The sequence below is a fragment of the Melanostigma gelatinosum genome (genome assembly GCF_949748355.1).
Source record: "Melanostigma gelatinosum genome assembly, chromosome: 5".
Lineage (NCBI taxonomy): Eukaryota > Metazoa > Chordata > Actinopteri > Perciformes > Zoarcidae > Melanostigma > Melanostigma gelatinosum.
The window spans coordinates 24,776,433-24,802,840 of record NC_136638.1 but is presented as its reverse complement, the minus strand read 5'-3'; the positions used below and the strand labels follow the sequence as shown (position 1 = coordinate 24,802,840).

The following is a 26,408-nucleotide window of genomic DNA, read 5'->3' as shown; positions in this document are numbered from 1 at the left end:
AAATATATGCAAGAGAATTTTGTTGATTTTTAGCGGGCATCTTCCCCTCGTGATGATCACCTGCGGTCATACAGTATGTGAATAAAAAGCACATTTTTATTCACCACTCCGTCACTGGAGCACGCGCATCATGCATGCGTGTGCACGTGCCCAGTGAGTGTGTGGGGCAGCCTTAAAGAAACCCAACTCTCTCACCCTCTCTCTTTCCCTTTTCCACCCCTCTTAGTCAAGGACAGTTTCGCTTCGCATTCCGCCTGTTAGTCTGCCCTCGTTGTGTTGCTTATACTGCCTACTACGGGATACTCGCGATTGGTTCATCCCGTCCCTCTCCTCCCTCCCTCCCGCGTGACTGTATGTAAATCCGGTCGGGACTCAGCCAGTAGGTGAGGTTGGGGCTGGCGGCTCCTGCCTCGGTGGCGCACACGAGACCCGAGAGCGGCCGAGGTGAGATCGCTGCACTGTCGGAGCTGTCCACTGCGCCGTAGTGCTGAACTTCACAGTCCCGCTGCTCTTCTTCCTCCGTCCTGCTCTGTCGGCTCTGCTGCACATTGGTGATATTTCGGGAAAGGATTAATTAACAACCTCCCCTTTGGCTGTTTATAGGTGCAAACTTCTCCCGAGGACATATCGCGCTCTTTCGCTCTCGCTCTCTCTCTACACACACACACACACATCGAGAATTACACTAACCGTGGATTTGACCGGAGCTCGAGATTATCACTAATAATAGTTTGTTGAGAAGTGTTGCTTCCTTCTGTTTGCCACTTATCTCGCTTGGATTATCTTCCTGGATGGTGTACGTCTGGACGCACAGGTAAAAAGAAAAATGTGTTTTTGTTTGTTGTGGAATCATTTTGTTAAAACCTATCCGACCATCCCCGAAAAGTCCCTCTCTCTCTGTCTGACGCGCTATCAGGGTGCAATCTTAACCCTCATCATCGGTGAGGCGCCACAACTCTTGTCTAACAATCCACCAGGTCACTCTCTCCTCGACTCAGAGAAAAAAAAAAAAATATCTCCCGATCTGTCGCCTCGAGCGTTTACTGTTTCAATTGACTTGTCGCCAGAACCTGGAGGCTCAAATCAAGTGATATCAGGATATCTGAAATTGAGATTACAGTTACTGTTATTCTGTCAGGAGCGCTGAAGCACAAACGCGTCCTGTAACACAATCAATGTTTTTTTGAAATGGCTGGAGACACGCCACAATGCCCAGAGTATTTAATTTATCCGCACACTACTTAGTGCGATATTTTTTTTCCCCGTGGCACGCTAATCCTTGAGTGACACCGTTAGCAGCAGAGGGATTATACTTTTGTTTTTCATCCTCAGTTTTGCGCCTGATTTATTTGGCAGTGTATTACAGGTTCCTGCGCCCGCCGGGGATGGTCCATAAATTGTGTTTATTGATGGTTTGCGAATGAAATCTGGGGTGTTGTTTTGAGGTTTTATCGCTGCGATGGTGCAGCAGATGGAGTAAGAGCTAACCTAAAGCCAGATTAAGTTCTGCCATCGATACGACTCCGATTTACAGGCTGAAATCCTTTGAAGAGGTCTCTGGTGGAGCCTCAGGACGAAAGATACAACAAATACTATAAAGATAAAAACAACTAAACTAAAATGATTACCAAATAGATCTTTGTAAAATATGTTATAGTGTAACTAAATAATTTACATTTACTAAAGTAGGTTGAGTTACTCACTGTTTCATGTGTACTTTGACTCCATTACATAAAAACATTTTTTTTGACACTTTACAAAACAAGTTATGCTTTGTGATTTATAGAAAATATGATGCATTGTTATAGCTAAAGCATGTTTAGCGTCACCTCGACAACAATGACAATTACATATTAATGATTGATTCATATATATAGTAGGATAATATAATAATATGATCGTGTGAAACTCAGTTATTCTGCATTCAATTATTTTACTTGAGTACATTTTTCAATACGGGACCTCTACTTGTACTTTTTGCCATGATTATTTATGGCTTGCTGGAAATAAACACCTATACTTTTATGAATTTGCATGCCGGGTGTTAGACTCCTGATTAGTGTGGTGACAATGTTATCGATTTACAGTAATCTGTAACAATATTGTATTTCCTCCATCATTTTGACATTCTGCATGATTTACCGGGCACACAGACACTAATGATGCCAGCACGTCTCTCTACTAATTGCAACAGTAATTGAAATTCCTGCAGAGGAAGTTTGAATGCCACATGCACATTGAACGTTCAGCCAACTGTGAGCCTTAACAATCCAACTTCAATCCTTTTATTCCCACAATACATTCACTTTATCTGTGAAAGCTCTTTGAAACCACAAGATAAAATCTATTTCCATTGGCACATTGGATGAATGAGTGGGTCTATTCTTCAAGGCTCCACTGACTAATTGAATCTCCATTCGAATACGAACCAGCGACCAAGTACCATAGGCTATGAACTGTATATAGTGCAGAATAAAGCGTGAATACTTGACAAACGTGCTAGTCTAGATAAAATATAATTCTGTTGAACGGGATATCGAAAGAGGGACAAGACAATGCTATTTATTTATTTATTTTTAACATGAGCTTCCTGCACGGATATGCTACTGATTCACTCAGTTCCCAGTTATCTTCAAACCCACAAGGACACCAACAAAGCCAAACAACAGCGTTTGCAATATTCTAACAGGAACCCCACCCTCCCTCCCTCCCCCACACCAATACCAGAAAAAGCTATTTTTCCCCCTTACCTCACATCCAATTAGACCATTTAACAACAGGTAGGGGATGGTGCCAGCTGAGCAGGTAGTGGTGTTAATGGAGCTGCTCTGCTTTCTCATTTCATTACAATGACTTTCTTCGAGCACCGCGGGGAGGCAAAGGCTTTTGAGTCGATATTTCTTTTCACTGGAAAGAAGAAAAATAATGCTCGGAAACTGATCAAAGCATTTCAGATTTGAGAGGAAAAGCACTGCGTGTGAAGGTATAATGCCAGCTGGTATTATTGAGGGGGGAGGGGGGGAGGGGGGGGGTGATATGACAATGAAGCTGTAAATTGAGGAGGATGATTGCTGAAAATGGCACCGTTTTACGATCTTCATGATAATCTCAGATGTCCTGGCAGATTCAATTTGGGCTGTTTTAGAGAGCAAACTGGTTTTAAGAAGCCGACTTTTCCCGATGTTACTTTTATGGCTTTCTGCACAGCTGTTAGGTACATCCGCAAATTCAGCAGCTCACTTTTCAATGCAGAGGCAGGTCCCAAAGGTTTTTCCGTTCCACACCCCTATGATCATGCACTAGTCCTTTTATGGCTACTGTACTGTCTATTTGAAGCTACCAGCGGTTTCTACTGGCTCGCTGAACAAACACGGGAGATGAAACAACTATACTGCAGCTCTACCAGCTTCCTCTGGGCTTCTTTGGGATCTATGAAATCCATTGTGTCAACATGTAAAGAACCATCATACCGCTACTGAAGTAAAATGTCAAGAAAGCATGATGGAATCAGGTGCCATACTGTGCAGGAATAGAGTTTTATTTGGCTGTATCATTGCATTTAGTCAGTGAAAGGTACCGGAGGCCCCTGCAGATTGACATTTACACACTTTTCACTTCAGAAAACTTTGATATTTAAAGAGTCAAACTTGGTATCATGCAAATGTTTTGGGTTTTATTTGCATATTTTAAGATATCTGTTTTAAAAAAGTCTGCGTCCACTCCAATACGATTGAAGTAAATATACTGTCAGCAGTTTTTTAGAGGAACTATTTCTTCTGTAGAAAGTAGTTACAAAAAAAACTTGTCGACTGTCTTGTCGAGTTTTTTTTAATTATCCACAGTAATGGGGATATTGTTCCTGAAAAAAAGAGACGTTTCTGATTACTTTTTTGGTAACTCTTGAATGTTTTCAGCATCACAAATTAGATTGAATTAATCTCCACGACCCCCTCTAACCTCATTGGGTGGAGGGGCTACCGTAAGGGCTGAGTTCTTACCCCAGCGGCCCGTGTTCAAGTCTGCATGTCCTATCATATCATTCCCTCTCTCCCCCTGCCTTTCCTGTCTGTCTCTCACGCTCTATCAAATAAAGAAGAAATGCCCAAAATATAATTGGAGATTGAGATCTCAAAACTTGGCCAAATAAAACCAAAAGCTATCTGCATGGATGTGTATCACTGGAGATGAGTCAGAAAATATTTTCCTTTTGGAAAATACACTTATTGTTTTTGTGAGAGTCAGATGAGAAGCTCAACACTACTCTCATGTTTGTGCCCAGAGCTGGACGGCGATTAGCCTAGTTTAAAACGGATAATCTGGCTCAATCCAAATTCCAAAAATACGTCTACCAGCTCCTCAAAAGCCCACTAGTTAATATGTTGTATCCACACACAGACAGAATGAGACTCAGTGCTTTTAGAGGAAGCTATGAAATGCAACAAGCAACACCTTGTCCGTCCACGCAGCACTTCTGTGTCGCCACTATTAGTCTGGCAACCTCGAGGAGATGACAGGACTCTGTGAAGTGAACACAGCTGTTCGCCAAAAGACGCTGTTGACTCAGACAAAAAATAAGAAACATTTTACATGCAGTAAAGTATGGAAACGGAGCGGTATCAATCCTTTACTCGGACTCTCAGGAGGAAAAAGAAAAAGCGTATATATCAAATTATTCCTTTTAATACTTCAAAAGGATCCACAGTTTGAATTCTGTCTTCGTTGAAAGAACTCGCTTGAGTAGATTGTAGATTTTCTAAACATACTGGTTTCACCTTCACAACTTTTTAAATGCGCACATCAGTGATTTTTGTGGATAATGACTTTTTCCTTTCTGTAACCATCAGGCTTTTAATTTTGCAATTCAAAAGTCACATTTCACAAGGTCACACATAAAAACAACCCAAACGAAAACATATTTAACGCGTGTGCTTGCTATGGAATTCAAAATTTCAAATGTGTGTCAAAATAGGTTTAGATACAACAACAGTAAAGACGTTTCATCTCTCAGCAGCTCAAAACCCGAACCCACCTCAAGGATAACACTTCTAGCATTGCTCTCCCCTCTTCCCACTCAGAGCTAAGCTGCAACCGCCGCCAACTCCCATCTGCGTCTCTGTGTCTGTCTTTGTTGTTCCCCTCTCCTCTCTTTATTGTGCAGTGGGCCCACACACATTGAGCCGTGTTAGCTTGCTGCCATGTTCAGGAGCCACTACCTCCTGACACTCTTGTGTCTCCTGGTAAGCAGGGGGTTCGTTTGATGAGGCAAAAACCTTTTTTTCCTTCATTGTTCTATTTATTTCCTATGTGCGAGCCAACCGTTGCTGAAACAAAGAAACAGAAACCGTCGTTTGATCACATGCAGTGACAGATGAGAGCGCTTAACAACATCTTTTAGATTATCGCTATGTGCCTTTCTTTTATGATGTATGAAAAAGTCTGCTCTGTGCAGTGAAGTCAAACATTTTGCAATGGGTTCCCCTTTTCTTTCTCATTTTGCTTGGAAGATCAATCTCAGGCAACAGCATGAGGCTCCGTCGCCTGACTTTTCAAACGGCTCCAGACCTCTGATGCATGACCTCCACTCCACTCCATGTCTTGATTGAACTCCAAGTGGATTGTTAAATTGTTATTGTCATAACCCATTTCGTGCAGCACAGCAGAACAAGGCTTCCGTGGCTATACTTTCAAAGCCGAGTCCGGGCGAAGCATTGAGACGACTCCTTTTCTCTGTCTCAGTGCTCTTTGGCAGATGGTCAGACCACAATAGAAGTTGCATAAGCCTTAAGGATGGGGGTCAACAGGCTCTAGGTTTCTGCGCTAATCCCGTCAGTGTGCTGTAAGTGTGGCTTGAGGCCTTGTGAAATACGTCTCAGCAGGTGGGGTTAGTGGCGGTGCTGGTCTCTGAGATAACAATGCCGTTGTTTGCTGTTTGTGGGAAGCGTGCGACACTTGGGGAGTCGGGTGTTGGTGGTCCGGCCATGCGTTGCATTTTAATGGCGTCTCAAGCCACAGTTCAGTGTTCACCGCCGCTGTGGCCAAGAGTTCCTCGCACAGTCCAGTCGATCAGATCAGTCCGATGATGTGAATGATTGTTCACAATGGGAGAGCCAATGTGCCTCTGCCAGGCCTTTTCCTGCAGAGTTGTGGCGACGACCTGCACCTCACAACATTTGAAAGAGTCTATAAATTAAGCGGCTGTAAAAGAAAAGTCAAGGTCTTCCCTGCCGCTGCCTCGTATGTCCAGACTCTGGCGATCGTAAATGAATCAAATGTGGGCCGTATAACGCACAAGTCCTCGCTGTCAAACCTTTGTCACGCAGAACTTATCGGAGTCGCTGCACAAAACCTTCTGATGCGTGAAAGGAGTGTTAAATATTGTGGTTGTTGTGGTGCTCGCTCATATGAATTGTTAATAATTGTAGCTTTTTGGATGAATCCCAGGGTACAACCGGAGCTGATGGCACACAGTCGGCTGTTGATAATTCTCAGATGTCGTGCCAAGCTAGATGGAAATCCTGTGCATGACAAAAGATATATTCGAATCACTTTTCAAAGCTGTGATAAATAATGTGCACACTCTCTGAGGATGAATTTGTTTAAATTTCCATACAGTACAAACTGGCAGCCGGGGCTGGTCTCAGTGTGCTGTCTGGCATTTCTTAAGGACTGCCTGGCTGGATCAAAGATAAATGATGTAGTGTGTGAGAATCTTAGAGCCTCTTTAAAAGGGCCAGCCAAAAACAAAGTTCCACAATTTCCCTGTTAAGTTTAAGTAGATTCTAGTGTTAGGAAAAGTTACTTTTATTCACTTTAATTAGATTCAATTTACTTTCAAAACGTGCACTGCCAGTGTGTAGCTGACTACGTTTTAAAGGCATTTTGATTCAAATTTGTAATAACAGAAACTGAACCAAAGGGAAATTAACAATGTTATTGACAAAAAAAAAAGTCAATTTAGCAGCTGTTCTTCGGCTTTCAATTGTATGATATGATCCCCTTCAGCTGTCAAGCTCTTTAAAGGAATAGTTTAATGTGAAGATCGGTACAACTCTCATGTCTCTGCAGTAAATATGAAGCTACCACGAGCAGCCGTTTGCACAAAGAGTGGAAAAAAGGTGGAAACAGCTGGCCTAAGGCGGATTTTGTTACCTTAGTTTGGACAGCGGCATGCAGCCAACATACCAAAACCAATGGCTTTGGAGATTCAACATTCATTCTTCACATTCTTAAAAAAAACACATTTTCTCTGTACATCTTGAGAAAGGAAAAGGTGAAACGGCACATCCTGTTTGTCAGTTAAAAAAATAGTGTTTGAGTCCCTGCAGGATCGCTCAGCCGGTCTTAGTGCTCACTGACATCTCACCGTCCGTAACACAAAACATCCACAGTCCTGCTGAGAACAAAGCAAGCTGCTGAGTTAGAAACACATCAGAGGCTCATTAGCGTTCCAGTGATTGACCAGCTGAACCCCCGTTACCCTCACGGCTTTCTTAATGTCTTCGCTGCTGTAAATCCCCTCACCTCCTCTCATCGTGTGCACCGGTCCGACACGGTCGTCACCACTGTGGTTCCAACAGAAGTCCTTTCATATCCCATCTACAGTACCCCTGGCCACGCGGGACTCAAGGAGGGAAGATACCTGCCTTTTTTTGTGCCTGAGACTGCCGTTGAATTCTGGTGAAGCTCCAACTTTCTGAGTGTTGAGGGTCATTGAAATTCCACCTTTGATTTCAGAAGTTTCTCTGCCTGGATTTGGACCGCCTGCCAGGATTTAGAGCAGATTAACTTTGAAAGTGATTTCGCTCTCGGCTTCTGCAGTTGCTACCGGGGCAGAAAAATAAGTTTCTCATCCACTATTTCCATCCTCACATTAACTGAATATTCTTAACGTGCAAAAGAGAATTGTGGTGTGAAAAGAGATGATTGACAGTTAAGTAGGCATAAATATAGAGGAGACCCAGCCCTCTATGGTATCTAATGACCCACACAACACAATAAACACACTCCCTGGATGCATTTGTGACGTTCCTCATTCAGTGGTAAAATGTAACTGTGGTGTACGAGGGGATTTAGTGGGGAGGCAAAACACGCCAAGTTCAAAGCTCAGTGTAATCACATTTTATGCGTTCGGATAGATATCTGAACGAAAGAGATAACAGCCTCATAAAAAGGATGGGGGATAATGAATTATGTCATCACAACATGCAGCCAACACATTTACACAAGGGCCTATCTCCTTCTTTATCTGCTATCTGGTGGCACTGGGATGCACTGCTGTTATCCGCTTGGCATTTGGAGCTGTGCGTCCTGTCGAATGAGTCGGGGATATCGGAGCGGCGCTCTCCTAAAGGGTTCAGAAGCTGAGTTGTAGACGGCAAGTTGCTTCTTTGAAGTCCAGTGAAAGTGAGGGCTCACAAATCCTCACAGATTAATTATGTGTGGCAGTGGAGTCGGGCTTGTAAATGTACCATAGGGACTGAGGTGTGATTGATACAAGCGGTTTTGAATGATGAGACGAGTTTCTCTGAAACTCTTTTGTGCTGGTTTTCGACATAGTTAAAGGACCGTGCTGGTGTTTTTCCACGTTTTAGCAAATCAACCACAAGGCATGCATCGTTATAGTTAGTAATAACACACTTGGAAACAGAAGAACCACTTTTTTAACATGAAAGTAAGCTTCTAGGTGTTAGTGCGACAACACAGGTGTGATCCCTCACTCACTTCCCACCAGTCACGAAATTGTAGATTTTTCCCCTGATGACTTTATGGACTTCTTGTCCATGTTGGCATCACCCTGATTCACAAGTCATGCTGTCTGAAAATGAAAGCCGCAAGGGTGATCATTTGTCTGTAAAGTCTACGATGTCTATTGTAAACTTCTACTCATGCAGACGAGGTTCACAGAGCATGAACGCAAACACCGTGCTTCACCACACACAGTCACACCTGAGAGCTGCCCTGGATAACCACAGGTTTTATCAGCTCGCCACTGAGCAGCCCCACTGGAGCAGTTTGTGTGTTAAGTGCACCTCGACAGCAGGTAACGAGGTAGCAGCGAGTCAGTCACGCTCGGATTTATGCTTTCTTGTTTTGGAAGTTTCTCGGATCAAACTGGCTGATTGTTGACTTTCTCATGTCACGGCTTCCCTTCAAACACTTGAACTTAGTACTGTAACTTGGAACGTGGTTTGATGGTGGAGCACCTCATTGCTAGTTTTAAAGAAAAGTTTTGTTATCAACAGAAAAACTTCGATTAGTTGAACTCCTCTGCTTCACAACGCCACACAGAGTTATTATTAACACTACATCTTATATATATACACAAATGAATACTAATTAATTTAGCTAACTCAATAATTAGGTTAATGAATTGGACCATTAGCATAACTGGTCACACTGAATACATCATGGTGATTATGGAGGGACGTTAGGCAGCTCGAGTGACACTTATTTGGATGTGATCCAGAATATTTGAGAGATGATTAAGGCTGCGCCAGGTTTAGGCCCCGGCTTTTACAAGGCCTGTTCGGATTTGGCTCAACTATATGGACTCAATTTAAGCTCCAGAAAGAAATCCCCCTTTTTGAAAATTGCTCCTCAGATGAAAAGAAAGAAAGAAGGCAAAGCGGAAGGTTTTAAAGAGGGGCTCTTTTCATCTATTTCCTCATGCCGTAGCCACTATTGCTCATTATTTCTGCTATCAATAGCACCAACCAGGATGAAGCTAATGAAGTCTTACACTTCCTTCAGCATTTTATCCATTTGAACAGAAGGCCGCTGTTAAAGAGGCGTCTTCAAGGTGAGCTTGCGTTAGTTAATCTGTCATGAAAATACTGATTTCTTTATTTCTGAAGTTAAAAGTAAAGCAAATCAAAAGGATCAGATTATAACTTCACAGGTGTTTCATTGATGCCAACTTAAGCACCAATATCTTTGCTCTATACATCAGCGGGGACTCCTAAATAATGAAAACAGACTGGAGCATAAAGCTAAAGGTCACATATCAGTCCGTCTGTGTAGAGACATGAGCTAAAATATGTTAAACGTAAATGTGTCCTCCAAATATGGAGATCACAGGCAATTTAGAGGCTGCACACAAAGCAGAATCCACGTTCGCTGTCAGCAGATACAGCTGGCTGCACAGCTGGGCGTCTGCAGAGGAAGCGCTCTCGTAGCAAAAAGACGCGGCACATGCTCTCACCAAAACATCTGTCGCCGTGTCATTTCAGATGAATGGCCCGTGATTACACAATGACGGTCTTTGTGAGGACGAGGCCTCGAATTCTGGGTGCATCACAAGATTGTTCATGTTGTTCACATTTTTCTAAGACAAAGAAGTGATGATGAGATGAGTCAAGTGAGAATTTGAAATGAATGAAAATAGAACTTCCTTCTGGTTCGGTTAAGTTAAAGAGCTGAGGCGCCTCCTCAAACTGAAACCAGGAACTAACTCAGGGACTCAAAAGTTCTTGTGTTTGCGTTGCCTCAGAATATCAAGAATGGCGAGGAGGCAAATTAGTTGCACGTAGGTTGAAAGGGAGTTTGAACTCACAAGAAAGCCAAGGCAAAACGAAAAAACTCGACTTTCTACTCTTTTATGTTCATTTTATAATTAAAGTTGGGGAAGTCAATTATTTCATTTTAATTTACACATGAATAACAACAAAATAAATTCCCTCTACAGACAAACCATGTTTGCTTGCAGTCTGAATGAGTTCTGTACACAAGTTGTAACAACAACTATGAACTCCACCTGTCCTGCAGCAACTACGATCCAGCAACCAAAAGGTTGCTACGAACAAAATCCTTTCCATGACTTTTTATATTGTTCAAAGAAAACGTTTTATTCTGGTTTGACAATTGATACCACAGAATTGTGACTCAGAGAATATCCTATTTGTGACAGATTTCAGGATCATTTGTGTCTCTAAGCACCTGGTTTACAGAAGACATTTTTTACGATCGAGAAATCCTCTGGCACACGGGCATTAATGCATTTTATGTTTCCAGCTGCTGCAACAGCTTGGAATAAACGGAGGGGCTGGCCAGTGATCATGTGCAGCAGTCGTCACCATCGATAGACGCAAGCAGAACTGACAACTTTATTGACAAAAGTTGTGTCAGATGTGACATTATTGGCCAGAAAATGTAATGGCGCAGAGCAGTGCCAAAATCCTACAACAATGATTACGTAGCTCCCAAGTTGTTGCCAAAAAACAAAGAAGGCAGATCAGCAGTGTTCTTGTACTTTAATGCACAGTTGTAAAACACAAGGACTAAAACTGGAAAACACCAAAACAATAATTATATTTTTATGTCCTTTACCATATCACTGTAAAAATGCAACATTTTAAACAGGTGACTGCCTCTCTTATGCTATGAATAAATAGGAAATAAAATGACAGCAAAAAATGGAAATATAGTGTCATCTTGTCTTGGTATAAAAAGGAAATAAAATGTTGTATGTGACTGTGAAGGGATTTATATTTTCGGAAATGAATCATCTTCCAACACGCATTGGGCAAAAATCAGTGGCAGTTGCTCCGGAAATGAATTACCAGCACATGCTTTTGTGGTGTAATTTACAACTTTAGATTTGTGCGGTCTGGAGGGGAATAGAAGAGTTTTAGGATCGAGGTTTAACATCCGATATAAAGTATGATTTTAATGTATGATTTGAACATATATAGTAGTGTTGTTGTATGAGGCCTGTGTTCGGACATTGTTTTTAATATATAGGTGCAAAAATCTCTACCTTCTCGGATTAACGGCTTTTCGTGTGTGGTTGACCAGTTTGTAGTTTCATAGTAGATATTTGGGGTTGAGCGCTTGGCCCAGGGGAGAAACTCAGCAGTATTTTCTGTCGGAAAAGATTTTTGCCTCTTTCCTTCAAACGCCCGTTTCTTTGAGGTTATATGGGCTTCATATAAGATTACAACCTTACATTCACCAGCCAGCGTTTCTAACCTCTGGCCAAGTGCTGCCCCTTTTTATGAAGCCACTTTGCCATTTATTAACTGACTCACTGGCTGCAAGTCTTGCAGAAAGAAAATGTAGTGTTGGCTGTTCCGAGTGAGTTTTTTTACTCCTCCAGAACCACCGGAACACTGGAGTGAAAGGCATTTTTGTTTTCGCCTTATGCAAAACACTCTCAGCAAATCCTTTTCAAACCTCGAGTGTTTCATTTTCATGCATATCGTGAACGTCTGGACCACAGAGGCGGCTGATGCTTCATTAACGCACCAAAATAATGGCAAAGCAGCCGCAGTAGTATGTAAGGAAAAGCGATTCCTAGACACCATGCAGGGACATAACATGAGTACGATTGAAGATACTAATTTAGGCATGTATTACATTCAAAGTCACCCCTTTGTTCCTTTGTTGGATGGAACTGCTCTTTCTGAGAGATTGGCACAGCAATTTTTTGCATTTGTACGGGAGGAACAAGGACCAAACGGACACGCTGCCCTAGGGGGAAGTCTGTCGCCTGTGGTTTTGGACATGCTTTGAACTTGAAGGAGTCCTTTATCGGGGCACGGTGCTGCCGGGGATGTACGAGTAGGAGAAGTGCCATGATAACGCTGCCAAATAAGACATGCTGCAGCAGCAAACACACATAGCACACGCTCCAGTGTTCTCCAGATATCTCTGAGACAAGCTGTACTGCTCCGACCGAATTGATCTGTACATAGAAATACCGCTGAGCGTGCTTAAAGAGATCTGCCCACAGGAGGTCAGGAATGTGTCAGTGGAAGCATATGGCGAGAGAGTGGAGAGCAGAGCCGTTTATCTGCTGACTTCAAGTTCCCCTCCAGTGACCTCGCTCACAATTTGAATCATCTCAAACAAGCGTCTCTAGGAAAGCATTGGTTTACTGAGCAAACTGGGAGCACCAGTGCATCCCTGCTAGTTGAAAAAGGCCCGTGTGCCACAACAGCAATGCAATTTCCCAGCGGTGCAGGTGGGCTTCATTTAATGGGCCTGGAGAAGCCAGTATTTTTGGAGCTTTGAAACGGTTAGATATGGAAAAAACACAATCAGATTCAAGTGCACACAACAGGAAACTATTTTGCCAAATTTGGAAATGGGAAATTGGCTTTCTCTTTTCTTCATTTTATCCTCTTGTAGAATTGTTAAAAATTCTCAATTGGTCATGGCAAGTTAACAACATACTGTCTATTGTCCGACTACTGTGGAAGTGTTGAGCAAGGCACTTAAGCTTTGATATACATAATATGTCTGACTGTACTGGACCGCTCCCTAATGTAATTCTGCAGGACCGGCTGACTTTGAAGCAGGGAGATTGCAGAAAAACCTCATGCATGCTCAGCAAAGTGGATAAATAACACTGAATGGAGAAAAAAGGAGAGATTTTTGTCCTGCTTTGACACTTTGCATTTCATACGATAGAAAGAAAATAGGATATACTGCCAAAGTGCTACAAAAAAAAGTTGCTGCCACAGGAATATGATGAGTGAAGCCTTTAAATGTCATTTCAACGCTTGACAGGTTTTAAAAAGGTTTGCAAAAGAAAGCATCGACACAATTTAGAATAATACTTTTTGAAATTTGTCCATCTTGCAGAACAGGCTTTGGTTTTTAAATCATCCGCAAGGGAAGCTCATAGCATTGCTCATTGTCTCTCTATATCTGTCATCGGTTTGTCTTGTGGCAGCATGAGAAACGGGAATAAGATAAGCTAATGTGGCAGAAGCATGACCTTGTGTATCTTATAAACGGGGTATTGAGAACTTTAAATATACCCAGACATGCTCATGCTTTGTGTTGAAATGAGGTTCACAGACTAGTTGATGTGATCAAACATCAACCTTCACATTCAGAGTGTTTGGCCATGGTCGGTTTAAAGACGTGTCTTTTTCAGCACTCGTCCTTCATTCACAGAGGATTAGTGCACTCACACTTGCTGTGCAGTAGAACCGCAGTGCACTACTCTGATTGAACAACTCATTGGAAATTCAAGAGTGTTGCATGTATTCAGCTTCATAAAGCAGTACACGGAGTATTTCAACTTCATAAATCACGAAGGGCGATGTCTGTAAACTACAGTCCAGCCCCCCCCCCCCCCCCCCCATCAGGGCAACCTAATTTAATTTGTCATTCCACTTATCTTTGTTTTTATTTCCTGTAAGTGTGAACTGGTAAATGTGATTTATTCAGCACTCTGAACATAATACAAAATATATAACAAGGAACGGCGACTTGTGGAACTGATTTACTCTTTGGTTAAGTCAAAACTATTTGAACTATCATGAGTAGATATTGCTTCATTTTAGGATACAGTTTGAATTTGACTCTGAATTCTCCTGTGTGTACTAAGGTCAACCCACCAGACATCAGAATTTTGTCATACTCTGTGTGGATTCAACACTTTGTAAAGCACAGGGGTGCTTTACATCAAAATATTGAGGATTAATAGTTCAGGATTCATTGTAATGTCTTGTGAAGATGCAGCTAAAAGACATTGCCATGTGTCATTAGTTTGGAGATTTGAACCTGTAATTATTGCTGACACCTACAGTATTTCATGATATTGGATTTTAGAATTAATCTGAATCAGGCCTTTTTCTTTCAGCTTATTGAGAAATTAGCAAAATATTTTGTTGTTGTGATAACTTTGCGGACTACATGGTAGCGAGCAGTGCAAAGCAGATGCTCGAGGGAAGCGTTGGCTGTTGTTGCTACAAACTCAACCACAGGGGTTGCTGCCCTGTTGCAAGGGGTTGAAATGTCTTAACTTGTGCCATAAGTTGTTTTATTGTTCACAATATGTTCTCCGTCTTGTTCAGAAATGATGAACTCAACTGAGGCTCATACAGTGCTGTTTAAAAAACAGAAGAAACACAGTGTTCCCAGTGGACTATCAGCCATATTCAGAATTGAGAATTTGTTTAATTATATTTGAGACGAACTGAGTATAATTAGAAAGCTGTAAATTGGAGAGGTATCAGCAATAAGTCAGAATTACTCTAAGCTGACAGTAATCGAGTAGGAGAAGAGTATTCTTTAATTAAGGCTCTGTCGGGGAAAATATAATGTATCGCGTGTGTTAATTATGTGTTCCTATTTTCCAGACTTATGACTTACCAAACACGCATGACAGCTGATAGTAAATGACACAGTGTGCATGTATTCAGACCCAGTTAATTCCCAGCATGTTGCAGTCAGGTGATATGTAGATGTAATATCTGTAAGATTGGGCTTTATAGACATTTCTGTTGTTATGTTCGCCCAGTGCGTTGACAGGCAAAAACCCGCTGAATGAGACAGATGGGGTGGGGGGGTTAGAGGAGAGAGGCTGTGAGCTTGTCAAGACATGATGCATTGTGTACGTAGTGGGAAATGGGTATTCTTCATTTGAAAGTCAATGCCAAAGCTTAGACGTGCTCCAGGGGATTTAAAACCTCGAGCCAAAGTTGTGATGACACTCCCTGGGGAAGTCCACACAAAACGTCCAGACTGTTTCTGTCTCCACTGCTTTCAAGGCAGATAAATAAGACTTGGACGACTCAAACATGCACCCTCTTACTCACACACAGTGACTTGTACTGTATGGCCTGTACACTTGTATGACATGCACATACTAGAGCTGTCATTTACATTAAGAACCAATTTCCATAAAAGATATCTCATATTTTCCAATATAAATTAATTTTGCTTTTTGCCATTTATTGGGTGAACTTTCACTTTGAATAACATAATCGAATGAGTAATCCAATTAGTTTCCAGTTCATTATGTACACCTATATGCAGTCTAATCATAGAAATAGAATGTGAGTAGAACGGACATTGAACTTTTTCCACATTTGACCAGTACAAAAGAACATGGCGATTGTTGTTTGTTGTTATGGTGACAACACACGTCAGTGGGGCCGTAAAGTGTTCTCTAGCTAGGCTGGCTAGTTAGCTACGTAGCTTGTCATTTTCCAGAACAGCTGGAACCAATAGACCCAGCGCTGCTGCTGAACAGCAGCCTGCTGTCCGTCTTGTTGTTCTGTAACCAGTGTAGCGTTAAAGCATAGTGGACTTAGCAAGCTAGCTAACTAGATAGCTGCAAGTTAGCATATTGATTCCACCATGTTTTAATGCCACACTGGTTACAGAAAATAATAAAAACAAAGTCAAACAAAGCAATGTGCTTTCCTACGCTGTGACAAGTGTGCGTTGAAGAATTAGGTTGTTAAATTTGCTGCTAGTTTTTGTCATTACCGCAAAACCTCACCTCAGTGAGTCCAGGACTTGCTGGAAGTTGGTTTAGTTTGTATGGATGTTGACCCGCTACGATGGTAGCAATGCTAAAAGCTATACTAAACAAATCCCACCTCCACATTCAAGGTTATACTCCAGTTTTTGTTCGAACATTTTAGAAAGATGTTGATTAAATGTCAGTCATATTTGATTCACTGTTGCCTCATTTCCGTCTGTGTAATTTGTCATTGTGGCAGAAAGCTCTATTAACAGTGATGGTGCACAAAATGAAAAGAAAAATAGACCCAATGACAAGGAAATTAACTGGCCACAAAAACTGAAAACGAATTCTGGTGTGCAACAGGAATAATTCAATTTTGCATTATTCAATTCCACAAAAAATACTTCTGCTCTCTTTTAATAGAGGAAAGCAGAGTTTGCGGTTTAGGAACTGAACTCTGAGCTCCAAGTAAGGTTAATAATGAGTCGGTAGTTGAAAGAAGTACAACTGTAAAGTTATTTGTAGTTGTTGAAGTTGTGACTGATCATAAAGAGCTAAATGTCTGCAAAGAGCTGTACTTGTATGATGCACTTAAACTTCTTAAAACTGTTCATATGTCTCTGACACAGCATCCTGCAAGTTAGTCCATTAATAACCCATTTAACACTGGGACGCCCCAAATAAGTTGATTGATTGTGCTAGCAGATATGGTAATCCACCTAGTGTGGCTAAAAGACTGTGTTAGCAGAGAAGTGGAGCAGCAGCAGCTGCAGGCAGGGCTCCTACCTGGATCTGGAGAGTTTAAAAATCCATAGAGAATGAATGTGGTCACATTAAAGAGGCAATAAGTACGATTTTTAATGGCCCGTAGCGTAAAACGACCATTATATGTCTGCAGGGGGTTGCTAAGGCGCTTGATGATTTACAGCGTTTTAACAATGACTTTGCCAGGTTCAGAGATCTTTTGAATTTCTCGACTCGTACTTTGGAATTAAAACTCCCTGCCCACTGGATTATCAAGGCCCGTTCAATGCCCCCTTCCTACTCGACAGACAGAGAAAGGAGTGAGGGAATGGTTGACGAGGCATTTCATTTACAAAGGCTAATGGCTTTGTTCTGAAGGAAAATCAGCTGAAGACCAGGGCTTAAAGCAGCATCATAATGCTGGCTAGTTGCATAGAACTTCTGCATACATTTCTTTGTAGATATTTCCTTTAAATATTTGTTCCAATTAGCTGCTTTATTTGTCTTGGTTGCGAAAATATGACTTTAATGTTTCTGTAAATTAAACGGGGCGAGGTGGATGGATGGGTACAGAAGGTGGTTTAATTCTACCGTTGTCTTTGACGAAAAACTGATTTTTTTAAATGTCAATGTTTTTAGGTTAAACAAAAGTCTGGAATATGGGTGTTGAATATGGCAGACAATTGTATGCACACCCAAGCTGTTGATGTTTGTTCTTCTAATTGAACATTTATATGTTCATCAGCATGAATCATATTCTGTGCCCAGTTATTCCATATCTGTTCAAGAAAAACAAATATAAAAGGCTGGAGTTTCAAAGCACCAAAGGTGTAGGGAATCTGCAGGCAGCTCGGAAAGGCAATAAAAGTCACAAAGTCACGAAAATAAAGTTTCAGCGTTCCCTCTTCGTCCGGCACATCACAGCGTCAAGTTGCTCTGCCGGCACCACCTCCTGACCTCCGTTGAATAGCACGTGGGCCCACGGAGCTGCCGCAACAAGTGCCGTTGTTGTCTGACTCAGTGTCACTGCAGAAGAACCAAGAAGAGGGGTCACCATCCTGCTGTCAGTCATCTCCTCCGCTGAAGGATGATGAGCAGGCGCTGGTGGCTTGACACGGCTCAGACAGTGCGGCTCAGTGTTTGGGCGTGAAAATGCACAAGTCAAGTCGAGTCTAATTTATTTATGAAGCGCTTCTAACAAAGGAGAGTTTTGCGACGTGATGCACAAACAACCGAAGGCATAAATGCAGAGCGACGGCGAGGGATACAAAATAAGAAGGAGCAAACACATTGCAGATTTGAACATAAAGCTTATGTGCATGTGTATTTGTGTATGTGCGAATGTTACACCGATCTGCATTTTTACTTTTTTGGACATCGCTGTTTCTGGGACACAGACATTTTCACAGGGCATGTTTGTTTTCTTCACACAAACAGTGTTTTGTTTCATTCATGTTGTGCAAAGGTCAAACTCGTTTTTTCACATGGCACAATGAATTGTTGAAAATGCAGTTGTATCGGAGGGGGAAAGTGAATATTCTCGCTCTGTTAAATAAATATATTTGGGCTGCAGCTCCGTGAGGGTGTGAGGAAACAGTTTAAGAAGTAATCTCACCGCTTCATCACAGTTGCTTGACTTAGACACTCAGACTAATTAATCCAAAGCCCTCACTTTAATTGCCTTAATATATTGGCTCTTTGTCTTCTTTATCTCGATTTCCTCATGACGTCTATTTGCCCTTAATTGATTCAAAAGGAGATCTAATCGCCACGCAGAGTGCGGGGCACGTATTGATGGCTTTATTTTAAACCAACGACAGTTTTGCGTTTCCCATTGTCTACACTAATTACTGCAGACTTGTACAGAGATGTATTGTCTTGGCCAAACGGTATCGAACCTCCAGAGGTTTGGAGAAGAGCACTCACCTTTCTCGTTTGGTTTTTGACAGGAAAAGACCAATGAAGACAGCCGGATGGTGGTCGGCGGCAATTTTACTGTTGGGCCTCGCTGTGCTCGGCGCAGACGGGACACCCAACAAGGAGGGACTCAGGTCGCCGCTCTATCGACCAGTCGTGAGATTCCGACACAAGGTATTGATCGCCGCCCTTTTTCATTACTTTCATTGGCAAGTAATTGGAGTGGCGCTTTTCTTCTTCCGTCAGATGACTCTCTTGTGGTTGTCTTTATTCTGCCCACTGAGAAATACTGAATCGTTATCCCTCCCTCTGTGCCAGGGGACTGTCTTTTCAAAGACAACATCGGATTAATCCAAGGCTCAGCTGAGCATCGATGAAAATGAGCTTTGAGTGAAGTGAGGAAGTTTGCATTTCATTTTAGCTCAGCGTTTAAGGTAAAATATACAATTTAATGCTTATTGGCAGCGATACAGGGCACATCTGCTGCTTTTATTCATCGCTTTGGCTGCATCTCAAGGAAGAAGTTACATTCCCCCCCTCTAAACTTGCAGCATTGTGTGGATCAATTAGCGTCAGAGTGCGGTAGAAATTGACTGTTTTGGCAGACGGCGACTTCAGGGGACATCAAAGTGTTTTGTCAAGAGGCATTCGTGGGATTGTTGTCCTTCAGTACACATTTCCCATAAGCCTCCTTTTCAATTGTTGTTCACTAGAAAACACTGTCATCTTCAGACTAAATATTGCATTTAGAATGTGTTCTAAATGCAATCTACCACTTCACTACCACTGTTCAAAGACAGTGGTAGTGAAGGGTGAGTGGGCTGAGAGGTGGAGGATGGAGAGGGATACGGAGGAAACAGATGGGTAGGAGCGTCGCTGGACTGTATCGGAGTCGAGCGAGGAGCCGGGAGCGATGGGAAGCTGTTGAATCTACACAGTGGTCAAACACATTTTGACCTTTATAACAAGATTTATTTAGAGAGATGCTTTCCAAACACGTAGACCGCACAGATCAGCTATGTGAGAGGTCTGCTTCTTTTCATCCACAGCCACTCTGGAAATAGTGTGTGTAAAGGAAGTGAAGAGATATAAACTTCAATACCCAAAGAATCCTGTAATATGATCTCGGTAAACTGCAGAGATAGCACTTCTGCCAGACTGGGATGCTTTACACCAAAGGGAAGAGAGAGCGACAAACTGCCTGGACGGTCTTTAAAGGGCCAGATCACTGTTTTTCTACAGTTCATTTAGACTTTTGTCCCCTTCTATTAGCCTGGTTTGGAACCACAATAATTAAAGTAATGTACGTCCACAAGTAGCGGGAAGTTGACGAGAAGCTACAAAAATGATGGATGTGCTTTTCCACTCGAATGAAATGAATGTGCCTACCACTGTGATTACATCGCAGAGGAATGCCATTACAGCATCTGCATACCATTGCAATCCATCGTGTGAGAGGACAGAGGTAAACTCCGCTCATCTATCCTCTGTCACACGACGGCTGTGGAAATGTACAGTGGTTTGGTGAAAAATGGCCACATTGCCCAAAATACGTCATCAGCCCTTTTGTTGCGAGAGTCTTCGCCACTGACTGTCGGCTGGGTTGCTGAGCAGCTCGGGTCATCCACTTGTCACTACAGTTAAATGAGCAACATTAAATAACAATTGTTTTTAAAATTAGATATCCACAGATTGTAGCAAAACAACGGCACGTTTCAGAACATGGCTTACAGCTCAGATTTTTACTCAACATCTCTAGTTACAAAATTACTAATTTCTAGATTGCATCACATATTTTTATTAAATTCCTCTGAATTTTACCAGTAATGGAATGTGATATTACAAACAAAATATTTTTTCTAAATTTTCTAACATAATTCATCGAGTGCATTTTCCACATCTGCACAAAATGTGCCGATGGTCCTTTGAGCTCGCGGCCACGAGCTGTGATCCGCCAGTGGCCGTGCTAATGCGATGCCTTTTCCCTCTCTTTGAAGGACAGCGCTTGACAAGGGTAACGGGATCGTACACGACCTTTTATAAGCTTTCCTCACAAAGACTTCAATCACGAGGAGGCACTCGGCCATAAACAGCTGGTCACATGGTCCACCCGTAATTCCCATGGTATTGTTTCAGAAATTCACTGTGAAATCCTCCGCATGGGGTCGGGAAGAGGACACAGATCTCGGCCACCAGAATCCCGTCCTAATGATAATTCATCGTTTTGGGAATACCACTTTAAAGTTACTGCTCTGTTCTATTACGTTGAGATTTAATTTCATACAGTCGAGGTCTTTCACGACGAGTTTCACTGTAAGAGTGATGGAGAGACTGGCTGTGTAATAGCAGCGGCTGGACTTGCTCCGCACGAGGGACAAAAGCAATTTCTGTGAGTTTGTCCCTCTGACGTCAAGCTGTTATGTCAGGACAAACAAAATGGAGGCAAGGGCAACTGTGTGACGAGCCCCATCCATCCAGCACTGGCTTGGCCACATGGCAAATCTAGATTAACAGGGGATGAGAGAGCTAGAGAGAGAGAGAGAGAATGAGTGGGAGGGGGCCGGGCAAATGAGATTGAGATAAAGAGACATGGAATGGGAGAAATAACAAGAATACATCGTAAAATTCACAAGAGCTTAATGTACAGTAGCTGTTCGGCTCAAATGTGACTGTCAGCATTACTTCCCCCCTCCTCCTCCTCCTCCTCCTCCTCCTTAGCTGGTCAGTGTTAGCCCCGAGCCTTGTCAGTCATCTTGATGAGCTGTCTACTTTCAAATGGCAGCCAGCCGGAGGCTGAGGTAACTAGCTTCTGTAAAGTCTCCACAGGGGCTGATGAAGCAGACGCTGAATGGAGCCAATCTGCTGCAACAATAACAAGATGTCCATGCTGGTGTCAAACTGTTATAAAGTCTTTTCTGCTGCTTATTTTATGCTCTTAATTGTCTGGTTACTGTTTGATTCTTGTTATTAATATGAGTACTTTTTTTGGGTCAATGAAAGGGTCGCTTTCAACGCACAACTCCTATTGGGCACATGTGCTGGATGAAAAACAGCATTCAAAGTAAAATGGGAGGATTGTCTGCAGATTTATATTTCAACGTGTGCTCATACAACGGTTCGTATATCTTGCAAAAAGTATCTCGTCTTTTTTTGCGTGTTACCCCTATGAAACTCATTAACACGGGCAAATCTCCGGAGCATTATTTCTCGTAGGTATAGCTACGAATGCCTGGATATTTACAAGCTTTCAAGATGTGTTTAATTAATGCAATGTTTTAACCTCCACTGTCTGTCTGATAAGAACTTTAAAGACTTAAAAACTTATATGAGTAAGGATTTTAAAACCAATGTCACCTTTTATAATGATTGTGAAGTAAACGGCAGCATAACTGTGTTCACGTTACTTGGAACCTGCTTGTCCATGTCTTTGGTTTTCCAATTTTTGGTCCAGAGCCCTCTGCATCAGCACCTGTCACATTGAAATGAAATGAGGGAGCTGTGTAGTTTTCCCACCATCTATCAGTCTGAACTTACAGATAGATTCAGCCTTGCTGATCGGCCATCTTACTGTAAATTCAACTCTCTTGTCATACAGGCATGTTGCAATTTGCAGTTATATGTTTCAAGTTGAATTGTACTTGGAGGTGGATGGTGTGGAGGAGTGAGGGATGTGGGATCTGAAGCAGGAGAAGGCGAGGAAAAGGAGGAGGGGAGTGGAGGGAGCGCGGGGGGTGAGCGATAAAGCAAGAGAGAGATGTGGGCGGTCAGCCAGCCAGCTGTGACAGGGTCAGATGAACCTCAGGTTGTTCAGCTGGGTGCTTCATCGTCCCCAGAGTCTCGGGGCAGCAGAGACAGGCCCGCCAGTGGCCCTGGGGAAATCACTCTCTTCAAACAAATGAAGTGTGAACATTGTCTGCCATATGCAAATAGGCCCCGTTTGACCTCTTGCCTACCTGTAGCGCAATTCTGAGTGTCACCTCCTCCAGAGGGAAGAGGGATACGAAGAATGTCAGGGAGGGAATGACAGGTGCTTTTTGTGATTGCTAGGAAACAATATTTTGTAAAAAATCTCGAAAGATGATCATTATCTGGTCATGATGTTTAACTTGGTTGTCTTCTTAGTTTCATAATATCATTTCAACTTATTTTTTAAGTAAGCTTATGGTAAAGCGGGGTGTCTTTTCACCTGTAGGGATGTCTCCGGACATTAATGTCATTCAATGGTAAATAGCTGTGACTGGTTTGCCTCTGAATATGAAGGGGGTCATTCCAAACATATACGACTGCTATTCATCTTTTTTTAATCATTTTAGTGCTGAAACGGAAGGTTGATTAATTGACGAAACTATTTATCAAACAATCTGCTGCAATCTATTACCTGAAGTAATCTATCAATCAAAAATGAGGCAAAACCTTCAAATGTCAATCTTCTCAAATGTTGGACTTTGGTGATTTTCGCTTTTCTACATTGTGCAAAATTAGAAGACAATCAATCACTCCATCTATTTAAAAGGTAATTGAGAGATAAATCAATTAGAGAATTGTCACAACTAGAGCTGAACGACATAGGAAATGAATCAATTTGTGTTTTAAAAAAACGTTTTTCGACCAACATTGAGATTGTAATTCAGTATATAATTCAAAAGAAAGGTTCTGTATCATTCATTATACACAAGTATTAAACCATTCTATGGTATGACCAACACAACATTGGCTACAGTCAACATATAAACTGATTCCATATAAGCTTTGTCTACGTGATGCAATGGCATGAATAGATTAATTGACTGGAATAACATATATATGTATATATATAAATACATTTTTTGAGTCAGATCTCTTAGATACTTATATGTAATAATACTATATTATTATCCATACATGTCTTAAACACTTTAAATTCATTGCATTCTAAACTAATTGACTTTGACTCAAATCAAGCATGTTTAAATAAGAAAATACTGTTCCTTGCAAACCCAGGGTTTAAGTAATCTGCTATTTTCAGTAAGCAGTCACAGACCACTGTTCATTATTGACCGTAGACCTGTTGCATAATGCATCTTCTCGAGAACACCGCCGTGCTCGAGTTTGAATGTTCTGTACAAGAACAGGAAAGATGAGCTATGCAGATTTCACTGTAGAGAAATCAAATATTAATGCCTCTTTCTTTCTTTAGTATTCATGGTTTTGTGGAGAGCAGCTACTCAGAATAATAGTCCAGATAACGGCGTTTTCTACAACCAGCATCAATATGCATGCTCCAAATGCAGCTGATTTTATAGTGCACCTACTGAAGTGGTCATGGTTATTTGCTCTTCTTTATGTGCTTCTACACTGTGATTTCCATTATTTCTTTCTTTCGTTGGTCAAACACAGTTTCGGTTATATGTGGGTGAGAAAAAAAAAATTAAACTGCAAATTTGTTCAAGTGGTGCAAGAAGCCTCAGAAGGCATAGAAAAAGAAAGTGAAAAGGATGAGTTAGATAGCAGACCCTGAAGGAAACTATCATGTTTGAGTTTCATGGATTGCTATGATAAGATATAGGAGTGGGGAATAATGTAAAAGAAAAAATATATATAATTTGCAGGAGAAAAGGTTGCATACAAAATAATGAAATAAACTGAAAATATCCTAGAATATGTGAGAAATGCTGCCTTTCACTGAACCTTGAAAAAAACACCAGTTGAAAGGATCATCATTGTGCATGTAATGAGGCAAATTACCACTTACGGTAATGGAATGTTAATATCTAACTTGTGAGTGCATCATTAGTCTCCATTCAAACAGACGACACTACATTGAGTCAGACAAGTTATTGCTCTCAGAGTGAAAGCCTTTGACTCTAATGTCATGCCAGCACTGACATATGATCTCCGTTGAACACTGACTGTTCTAAATAGTCTATAAAATACAATTTCTGTGGTACGATCGGCAACGATTTCACTACCTCAGCTAAATGGAAACTTGTTGTTGATGCAGTGATCTTGTGTTTTATCTCAACTCTGATCTCTTCTCCTCTTTTCTTTCTGCTCTTGTTCCTGCAGGATGGGATCCCTGATAGCTTGAGGATAAAGGGTGAGTTTCCGTCTCTCATTTCCTCCTCTTCCTAACTCTCCTAATGCAATTTACAGAACCGACGTTGTACATCATTCACGTTCGCCGTATTGGGTTGTTGTGTGATGGAGGCCACAGCATGACTCAAGCACATCTGTTCTCGTATCCTTTGGACGACCCATGTTTTAAATGATTCATGCAGGTTTTCTTTTTAAATAGAAAGCAACAGAAACCACCGGTTACAGAGAGCACCGTTGACCAAATAATATAGATCGGACCTCAACAATGTTTTATACATGAAGCTGTGAAGGACATTCGTGTCTGCCTTCTCTTCCCACAGCATTTTTTGTATCAGTTTAGCAGCAGTGTAGTTGCCAGATATACATTATATTTCAGTTAATAATGATTTTATTCATATAGCACCTTTAAAAACAAAGTTCACGGAGTGCTTTGACAGACAAAGCTAAGCCAAAGCATGATACACATTATAACAACTGAAAGCCGAACAGTGAGCCAAACAAAAGCAAGACAAACTTTGCAAAATTTAAACACTGATCAAACAGTAAAACAAAACAAATCGATGCAACTAATACAAATATAAGAATAAAGAGAGAAAAAGCAAATAACTGCAGTAAAACACTCTTTGAACTACTTACAGGGTTACAGGATACAGACAGTTACAGGGTAACAGCATTACAGGGCAGCATTTATTCACCAGTCTGAACTTACACGTACAGGTATACAGATACAACGTTACTGTTAACTTCATATTTACCGTCAGTCACACACACATACACACACACACGGTCTCTCTCCCTTTGGACACTCAGCCTACGCACTGAGTTATTCCTTAAAGTAGTATAACACATTCTAGTTAAAAGTTAACATCTTAAACATACATAATTCCCCGTTGCTTAAGCCCGGCGGGGAGTCAATTTAGGGACTTGCTGTACACTGGCGGAAACCCTGAATTAATTATTGTTTTAGCTGTAATTTACATCTACAGTGAAAATCTCCCTTCACACTAGTTCTCAAAATCTAAAAAAAGTGTTTCATTCCAAGCTCCCAAATATGTGGAGTGTTTGACTTTTCTTTATTTTAAGTCATTGTAAAGTTGAATATCATTTTTTGACAAATTTAAAGGAAAACAACTGTGATGTTGTTATTATTCTAAACAATGTATTACTTTAAAACGTAATCAATAGATAGATTAACCCTTGTGTTGTCCTCCCGACTGCCATACACTTGTTGTCCTCTGGGGTCAAAAATGACCCCACCTGGTTTGACTGTTTTTAAAGCATATATTATAAATTGTCAATCAATTCTGTTTTACACCTTTAGTCTGACTTCAGTCCAACACATTACCACAAATGTTTCCCTTCATTTTGGAATTTAGGGCCAATAGACCTTGTTTACATAAAAGTAGAGCCTGTTTTTGAGTGAAAATACAATGAAACAATGAATTATTTTGACTTTATATTATTT

General features: G+C 41.4%; 1 protein-coding gene across 1 annotated transcript in view; it reads left to right on the top strand.

Annotated features, from left to right (window-relative positions):
• The first annotated feature begins 757 nt into the window (after positions 1–757).
• Positions 758–26,408, top strand: part of fstl5 (follistatin-like 5) — a 129,335-nt gene continuing 103,684 nt past the window's right edge. Inside the window, exons 1-3 of the mRNA XM_079268051.1 lie at positions 758–814; positions 18,901–19,042; positions 24,914–24,944. Of these exons, the coding sequence (XP_079124177.1) occupies positions 792–814; positions 18,901–19,042; positions 24,914–24,944 (196 nt within the window). The 5' untranslated portion in view covers positions 758–791. The remainder of the gene's footprint in view (positions 815–18,900; positions 19,043–24,913; positions 24,945–26,408) is intronic.